The sequence below is a fragment of the Nyctereutes procyonoides genome, unplaced genomic scaffold (assembly GCF_905146905.1).
Source record: "Nyctereutes procyonoides isolate TBG_1078 unplaced genomic scaffold, NYPRO_anot_genome, whole genome shotgun sequence".
Classification (NCBI taxonomy): domain Eukaryota; kingdom Metazoa; phylum Chordata; class Mammalia; order Carnivora; family Canidae; genus Nyctereutes; species Nyctereutes procyonoides.
In genome coordinates, this window is record NW_026575131.1 from 42,117,467 (window position 1) to 42,125,699 (window position 8,233).

General features: G+C 55.4%; 1 protein-coding gene across 1 annotated transcript; it reads left to right on the forward strand.

The window, feature by feature from the left end:
• Positions 1 to 748: 748 nt before the first annotated feature.
• On the forward strand, positions 749 to 5,934 carry LOC129522141 (serine protease 44-like). The gene is made up of 5 exons (XM_055344293.1): positions 749 to 1,043; positions 2,475 to 2,631; positions 3,214 to 3,479; positions 4,234 to 4,397; positions 4,999 to 5,934. Exons 1-5 carry the CDS (start codon positions 749 to 751, stop codon positions 5,230 to 5,232), a joined length of 1,116 nt encoding a protein of 371 aa, XP_055200268.1. The 3' UTR covers positions 5,233 to 5,934.
• The last annotated feature ends 2,299 nt before the right edge of the window (positions 5,935 to 8,233 follow it).

Here is an 8,233-nt window from a genome sequence, read left to right on the forward strand (position 1 = left end):
CCGGGGATTGGAATACAGACATCTTTGGGATGCCAGTATTCTACTACAGGGCTGCTTCCAGATGTTGGCTATTAAGAATAAAGATACAAAAAAAAAAAAAAAAAAAAAGGAATAAAGCTGCTAAAAACATTCCTACGGGTGTGTGTGCGTGTGTGTATACATAAAGCTTTATGTCTCTGGGGTAAACTCCCAGTATTGCAATGACTGGGTCGTATGGTAATTGTATATTTTGTTTTTATAAGAAACTGCCAAAAAAAAAAAAAAAAAAGAAGAAGAAGAAAGAAGAAAAACTGCCAGCCTGTGTTCCGGAGGGGCTGTGCTATTTTATTTTCCTGCCCCAGCGTCTGAGCTGTCGAGCACCCCTGCCTCCGCGTCCGTCCTATTCGGGGGTTGTCACGATCCATCGTTTATTTTCGTCGGTGTGTGCGGTGTGTCGTGATAGCTCAGGGTGGTTTCCATTTGCCCTTGGCTGCGGGCTCCGTCCCAGCGGAGGGGTGAGCGTCCCGTCTAAGGCCGCCCGGGGGCTCGAGTGCCCCCATTTACCGCCCCCCCCGCAGCGCCCCGGCCGACCCGACACCCGGGAGGCGCGCTGCACGCCGGGCCAGGCGCTGGGGCGGGACGGAACGCCTCCTGGGGGGTGACTCCGCGGTCCGCAGCGGGCGCGCGGGGACCGCAGTTCCCGCCAACGCGAGGGCAGGGCCGCGGGCCGCCGCGAGGGGGCGCGGCAGAGGCGAGGCGCCGGCGGTCCATGGCGTCCCCGGGCGGCCGCTCGCTGGGCCTCCTGCTCTGGCTCCTGCTCCTCCCGCCTCCGCTCGGGGCGTCCTCCCCGCCGTCCTCCCCGCCGTCCTCCCCGTCGTCCCCGGGGGGCGGCCCTGAGGGCCCGGGCGCCAGCGTGTGGAGGGCTGCGGGGCCGCCGGCGACCTCCAGGCCGCACGAGGCCGCCACACCCCCGCAAGTGGTGCCGGTCACCCCACGTGCCTCTGGCTCCTATGGGGCTGTGACCGAGGCACAGCCAACGCGAACGAAGCCGCTGCTCACTACAGGTGATGCTTCTGGGCCCGGCCCTGCGGTAGAGCCCTGGCCGGGGTGACGGGGGTGGGGGTGGAGGTGAGGTGGTCTTGTGGGGAGATGGTTTCTCCCAGGGGAGAGGATGGGGGAGAGGTGAGGGGGTCTTGTGGGGAGATGGTTTTTCCCAGGGGAGTGGAGGGGAGGGGGGGAGAGGTGGGGGGCTCTTGTGAGGAGATGGTTTTTCCCAGGGGAGTGGAGGGGAGGGGGGGAGAGGTGGGGGGCTCTTGTGAGGAGATGGTTTTTCCCAGGGGAGTGGAGGGGAGGGGGGGAGAGGTGGGGGGCTCTTGTGAGGAGATGGTTTTTCCCAGGGGAGTGGAGGGGAGGGGGGGAGAGGTGGGGGGCTCTTGTGAGGAGATGGTTTTTCCCAGGGGAGTGGAGGGGAGGGGGGGAGAGTTGGGGGGGTCTTGTGAGGAGATGGTTTTTCCGAGGGGAGTGGAGGGGAGCGTGGGGAGAGGTGGAGGGGTCTTGTGGGGAGATGGTTTTTCCCAGGGGAGTGGAGGGGAGGGGGGGAGAGGTGGGGGGCTCTTGTGAGGAGATGGTTTTTCCCAGGGGAGTGGAGGGGAGGGGGGGAGAGGTGGGGGGCTCTTGTGAGGAGATGGTTTTTCCCAGGGGAGTGGAGGGGAGGGGGGGAGAGGTGGGGGGCTCTTGTGAGGAGATGGTTTTTCCCAGGGGAGTGGAGGGGAGGGGGGAGAGGTGGGGGGCTCTTGTGAGGAGATGGTTTTTCCCAGGGGAGTGGAGGGGAGGGGGGGGAGAGGTGGGGGGTCTTGTGAGGAGATGGTTTTTCCCAGGGGAGTGGAGGGGAGGGGGGGAGAGGTGGGGGGTCTTGTGAGGAGATGGTTTTTCCCAGGGGAGTGGAGGGGAGGGGGGGAGAGGTGGGGGGTCTTGTGAGGAGATGGTTTTTCCCAGGGGAGTGGAGGGGAGCGGGGGGAGAGGTGGAGGGGTCTTGTGGGGAGATGGTTTTTCCCAGGGGAGTGGAGGGAAGGGGGGGAGAGGTGGGGGGCTCTTGTGAGGAGATGGTTTTTCCCAGGGGAGTGGAGGGGAGGGGGGGGAGAGGTGGGGGGGTCTTGTGAGGAGATGGTTTTTCCCAGGGGAGTGGAGGGGAGGGGGGGAGAGGTGGGGGGCTCTTGTGAGGAGATGGTTTTTCCCAGGGGAGTGGAGGGGAGGGGGGAGAGGTGGGGGGGTCTTGTGAGGAGATGGTTTTTCCCAGGGGTGGGGGGAAGTGGCCCCAACCCTGCGCTTGAGCTCAGAGGGGACGTGGCCATTCTCTGAGGAGCCTTCAGGGGGTACAGAGCTGCTCTGGGTGGGAGGGGCCGTCTGAGGGGACATGGCCTTGTCATCCCGCTCTGCTGCTGCTGGTGCTGTCAGTGGCTTTCCTTTCATGTCCCCTCCCTTCACTGACGCTCCAGGATGCGGCCACAGGTCTATGAGGATAATTGGTGGATTGCCCGCTCCAGAGCGAAAGTGGCCCTGGCAGGTGAGCCTACAGATCAATGAAAAACACATGTGCGGAGCCTCCCTCATTGCCAGCCGGTGGGTGCTGACCGCAGCCCACTGCATATTTGGGTGAGTGCCCGGGGCTCTGTGACCTGGGGCCGGTCCTGTCCCCTTCCTGAGCTTCCTCTTCCTCATCTGAAAAAGAGGGTCATAGACCCTGCTCTGACCCTGCAGTCAGAGGTAGGTGATGGTAGGGCCCTTGGTAGCCTGAAAAGTCAAGACCCCAAATCATGTTTGAGGCTTGTGCAGATTAACCTTCAAGCCAAGCAGCAAGAAATGGGAGGGATGCCAGTCGAGATGCATTCTTTATGAAGAGCGGAGTGTAGTGGACCAACGTGGCTAGATCAGTGGTCTTCAACTTTAATAAGCCTGGAAAGATCCGCAGAGAGCTCGTTAAAACACAGATTGCCTGTCCCCGACCCCCAGCATTTCTGATGCAGGAGTGGGATCTGAGCATCTGCATCTCTAACAAGTTCCCATGATCCTGCTCACCAGGGAACTAGACCTGGAGCACCACTAGACAGATTGGCCAAGGGTCCGGAGATAAGATGTGGTTTGGAGGGAGGGAAGTGGTTGGTGGAGGTAGGCCCGGGCTGGGAAGGCCCAGAAGAGGTGGAGGGGGAGTGGAGAGCCTCTAGGATCTCTCTGCAGCTACGTGGAATACACGGTGAAGATGGGAGACATCTACATGAGGCATACCTCCGATATGGCAGTCAAGATCCCCGTCAAGGACATCGTTATTCACAAAGATTACAATCCTCTTGGATTAATTGAGAATGATATTGCCCTCGTTCTGCTTGAGTTCCCTGTGAATTTTTCCACCCACATCCATCCCGTGTGCCTCCCTGAAAAGGCATTCTTGGTGCAAGCTGGTACAGAGTGCTGGGTGACTGGATGGGGAAAGCTTAGCGAAAAAGGTAAGACTGAAGGAAGACTCTGAGCTCAGGCCAGACAAGAGGCTGCCGAGTGCCTAGCCCTACAAGCTAAAAGAGGAGGCAGGGAGGCCATTTTGTAGCAAGCGGATAAGGGAGGAGGGTGCAGAAGATGCTGGTAGGCAGTAATTGGATAGTGTTACAAATTTCAGTTAGAATTTCAGGACCTGGCAAAGTGGGTTCTCTCTAGGGTGGATTTTAGCCCAGGGGGTGTTGGTATTCATCTGTCTGCTAACGGGAGCTGTCCCAAACTGGAAGTCCTTGCCTTGGTAGATGGGGAGCTTCCTGTGAGTGAAAAGAGCCCAGAGAACTCCTCTTGGTGAGGTTGTTGGGCCTCCTATCCCTGGGGAGAGGTTGGAATTTGGTATCTTTGCGAACACTACTTGTCCAAGTTTATGATCTTGCTCAAAAGTAAAGTCACTTCACTGATGTCACGATTACTAAGGATACTCAGAGAGATAGAGAGTTGGTTGAGATTTCTCAGGGCTGGTAAGGCCTCACCTCTCTTCCTGTCCTGATCTGTGCTTCCTTCTCCTGCTTTGGTTTTTGATTCCTACCTCCTCCCCTCCCCACATAAACTTCCGGGCCTCATTTCTTCCAGTGTCAAACGGGAACAATATTCCCTGTCCTCAGGGGGTGTCTGTATGTGAACACACTGTATTGAGACCCTGAGTGGGTACCAGGGGCTCCTGTTCTCTTCCATTAGGCAGATCCACGTATTCCCAAATTATTTCTACAGATTCATCTCAAGAAACTACAGAGGAACTTCAGGAGGCCGAGCTAAACATTATCCGTTATGAGAGATGTAATGAGATACTCCAAACACAGTTGGAAACTAGTAGTGACGTAGTCAAGAAAGGGATGCTGTGTGGTTATAATGTCCAAGGAAAGGATGCCTGCCAGGTCAGTTCACGGGCCCTTGGCTGTCTTGCTGCTTTGTTGTTCTCTCACAATGTCCTCATTCACAGACAGCGTGGCTTATGTTATCCACCAGCCATTCTGTTCACCCTTAATTTACATCAAGGGGACTCAAGGGGACAAGCCGCCAAGGCCCAGCCGGGCTGGCCTGCCTGGCTCCTTCAGTGGGAGGATCTGGTGCTCCCTGGAGGGGGGTTGGGTGAGGAGGGGAGATTCAGGCAGAAAATATCAAAACTGCAAGTCACCACTTTTGAGCCCCTTCTCTGTGACAGGCAGTGTACTCAGGTATAGACTGGATTCATTATGATTAGCTCAGAGGACATACATTTTTGTTGCTTATATTCAATTATTCAATTTTTTGTACACAATTGTTTTGCATATGGCTATGAATTTTGTTTGCTAAAGCTTTCAACCCTTAAGTCTGATATGCCCAGAAACCTAGGGCTGGTGGGTGCCTGGGGAGGGGGAAGGTCCTGAGGAAGCCCCATGCTTGCCTATTTCCCCAAGCCTTCAAGTGCAATCAGCTAGCTCTGATGCTAATTCTCTTTCATTCTTGTGTTTGCTTTTTTTTTCTCTCTTTCTCCAGGGAGATTCTGGGGGGCCCCTGGCCTGTGAATTTAATGAAACATGGGTCCAGGTGGGGATTGTGAGCTGGGGCATTGGCTGTGGTCGTAAAAATTATCCTGGAATTTATACAGAAGTTAGTTTGTACAGGGACTGGGTCATTGATCACTTGAGTCAGGCTTGCTCTTGGGACTCAGCAGGCTTCTTCCCACTTCTGTGCCTGGTGCTGCCGCTGGGCATCCTGGTGGCCCCGTGATCACCCTGGCCCACTCCCCTCCTGTTTCTGAATCTCTCACTGGGCCTCCTTGACCTCCCACTCCTACTCAAATGCCCCTTCCTGCAATTCTGGTTGGCATCCACTGACCCTGTGGAGGACCACACAGTAGAAGATGGCAGCAAGACTGGAGCCCAGAAAGTGCCCCAGCCTGATGCCCCAATCACCTGCCTCGGCCACACCCACACCTTGGCTGTGCTCTGCCTGCCTGGAAGGAGGGAGTGCAAGCATGCCAGCCTGACAGCCAGCCAGCCTGCGAGGCGGACCCCGGTGCGTCCTTGCCATCTTGGAGAGCCCCGACCACAGAAGAGACCTCAGGAGCAGTGAGACAGCACCGGAGCTGGGTGTGGGCTCAGGCTGTCACCTAAGACTCTGTCAGAGCAGTCAGCTTGCTGGTGGTGCAAGAGAGAGGGGAGGAGGCATCACCATGTCCCTGCTGAGGTGGGAGGCCTGGGGTTTCCACATCTGCCTCAGGTGTGTGGGGCTGGGAGGAGTTCCCCTGTACCCAGCAAGGATCTCCCTGTGCGTGGCCAGCCTGTGGCACACGGGCCCTCTGTGATGGCAGCCCCGTGATGGGGGCCCCCTTCCTCAGTAGCTAGTGGCCACATCCAGGCTCACCCCAAGTTGTGTGGAGGCAGTGATGGAGTGTGGAGATCTTAGATGTTAACTAATAAATGTTTGGAATGTGTTCTTATTTGTTCTGAAGCTCTGGTCTCCTGAAAATTGTGGGGTTGCATATAACATACTCTGTAGAGAACTAGTTTTCAATGTAGCTTAGAAAACACTTCATGGTGTCCAGTAAACTCTAGAAGAGTCAGAGGTGAGGAGCTTGTCTGCCTTGATGGAAGTCTGATGGATGGTTTTAGCCAGTGGATCCTGCTGCCTGCCCTCCTATTAGAGCCAACAACACCTCTATGGCTGGACGTGCTGTAGCTGAGTTTGGCAGCCTCTGTAGTCAGGAGCAGGGGGAGCAAGAGGACAGAGACTGGGGTGTGGCATACTCACATGCCCTCCTGCCTCTCCTTGCTGCCCTGTAACACATGCCTTAAGGGTATACCATGGGCTGGGTGTCAAGACACCTTGAGCCCAAAGAGCTCCCCACAAAGGGAGGGTAGGTGGGAGGGCCTGGCTCTATGTGTGTCTATACAGTTTCTTTTTTCCCAATGACCAGATCTAGTGTCCCATAGTCAGTGGTACTGGCTGCTGATCTTCCCCCAGCCTCTATCTCTTGCCCACCCAACCTTCCATGGTCAGTGCTAGGCTCCCAGTTATCAAAGACGTCAGCGAGCAGTCTGGGATAGTTCCACCTGCTGTTTGAAGGAGGCCCCCCCCCCCCCCAAGGGGACACTTGGCTTTGCAAACTCCAGCTGGTTACAGCTAAACTCGGTGAATGCTAGCCAGTACTATCCTTTTACAGAAATGTGCACTTGGGCTGACTTGGAGCTTCAAGTCCTACTGCATCCCACTCTTACCTGTCCCTTTCTTTCAAACCAACTGGTTCTTTCCTGTGAGGTTCCCCACTGGGAATGTGGGTGTGGCTTCATTTCCTTGTCTCTTCTTCTTCCTTGGTTAAGACCAATACAGGCATTCAATCCTCCCCAGAGCGTCCCCTAGGCTGTGACATGTACTCTAGGCTCCTCGTGGTCTTGCGTCGGTTCCTTACTCTTGCTTCCTCTGGGTGACATTTAGTTCCTCAAGGTCAGGGGACTCTGACTACTCATTCTCTGCCTTCCACCCTCCAGCTCCAGGCTTGGAACAGAGCAAGACTTGAGGAAATATTTGGCAAATGAATGAAACAGCAGATACGTGAATCCTCCAGTCTCTTCTATCCCCTTACTCCTCTCTCCCAGTGCCCTCCCGGCATTGTTCTGTCCCTCTTTTCATTTCCAGGATGACTGGGCAAAGAGGGAATCCCACAACTGGATAGCCAGGAGTCACAGTCCTGGCTGGAGGAACAGGGGGCAGCTCTGGGCAGTGTAGGGTCCAGATGGGATGCCCTGTGGCATGCTGATATTAGAATGTGTTTCTTGCTGCAGGCAGGGGCGGAGACAGGAATTTAGTTGAGCGGTTTTACTTACTGAGGATCAGCCTCTGGCTACCAGAAAGGCTAGGCAAAGCCTCTCAGCAAGCAGGACACCAACTGCCAAGTGAGTGGTAAGCACTTTTAGTCTTCACAACTAATATTCATGGAATACCTTTTGTGAGTCAGGCACCGGGCTTTGCCACAAATGAGATGAGGGCCGGTTGATAGGGTGACCCTCAGGTCAGGAGCGTGTGGCTGGGCAGAAGCACCCTCTGAAAGAAATATTCATGAGAGACAGAGAGAGAGAGAGAGGCAGAGACACAGGCAGAGGGAGAAGCAGGCTCCATGCAGGGAGCCCGACGTGGGACTCGATCCCCGGTCTCCAAGATCACACCCTGGCTGAAGGCGGCACCAAACCGCTGAACCACCCAGGCTGCCCCCTCTGAAAGAAATAGACGACACAGGCAGAGGAGGAGGTTGAGGGGCAGGCAGTGAGTTCTCCTAAATATATTAGACTTTAAAGAGAAACAAACAAAAAAAGCGCTGGGGGTTTCTAGTCATAAGAAGCAAGCGACACGTAGCAGCAAGTATTCCTAGGGCCCAGATGGCAGTCGTGAAATACAATTTCCCACCAAAAGAAATCAGGGCCTCTTGGGAAAACTGTTTGAGAAATATCCAGCTGTGGAACAGGAAATGTGTCAGATTAGACAAAAATGTCATGTCGTACTAGGTAGCAAGGAAGGCATCCAAATGGCCAGGATCATGTCAGAAGGGCTCAGGAGCCAACCGGAAGGGGTACCCTGGAGGGACATGTGGTGTTGCCACCAAATCCCCCTGGCAGGGTAATCACATCATTCCCTAGCTCCTGGAAATACCGCCTCAGTGGCAACCCTCACAAAAGCTGCATGTAATCACAGGAACTAATGCACTGCTCGGGATTCCATCATTTTATAGGATGTA

What these genes read in the sequence shown, in the direction of transcription:
- LOC129522141 (XM_055344293.1), top strand. Translation starts at nt 749, where the DNA reads ATGGCGTCCCCGGGCGGCCGCTCGCTGGGCCTCCTGCTCTGGCTCCTG. An exon ending in GAAGCCGCTGCTCACTACAG is followed by an intron (nt 1,044 to 2,474) that starts GTGATGCTTCTG and finishes CTGACGCTCCAG; the next exon opens with GATGCGGCCACAGGTCTATG. An exon ending in AAGGAAAGGATGCCTGCCAG is followed by an intron (nt 4,398 to 4,998) that starts GTCAGTTCACGG and finishes CTCTTTCTCCAG; the next exon opens with GGAGATTCTGGGGGGCCCCT.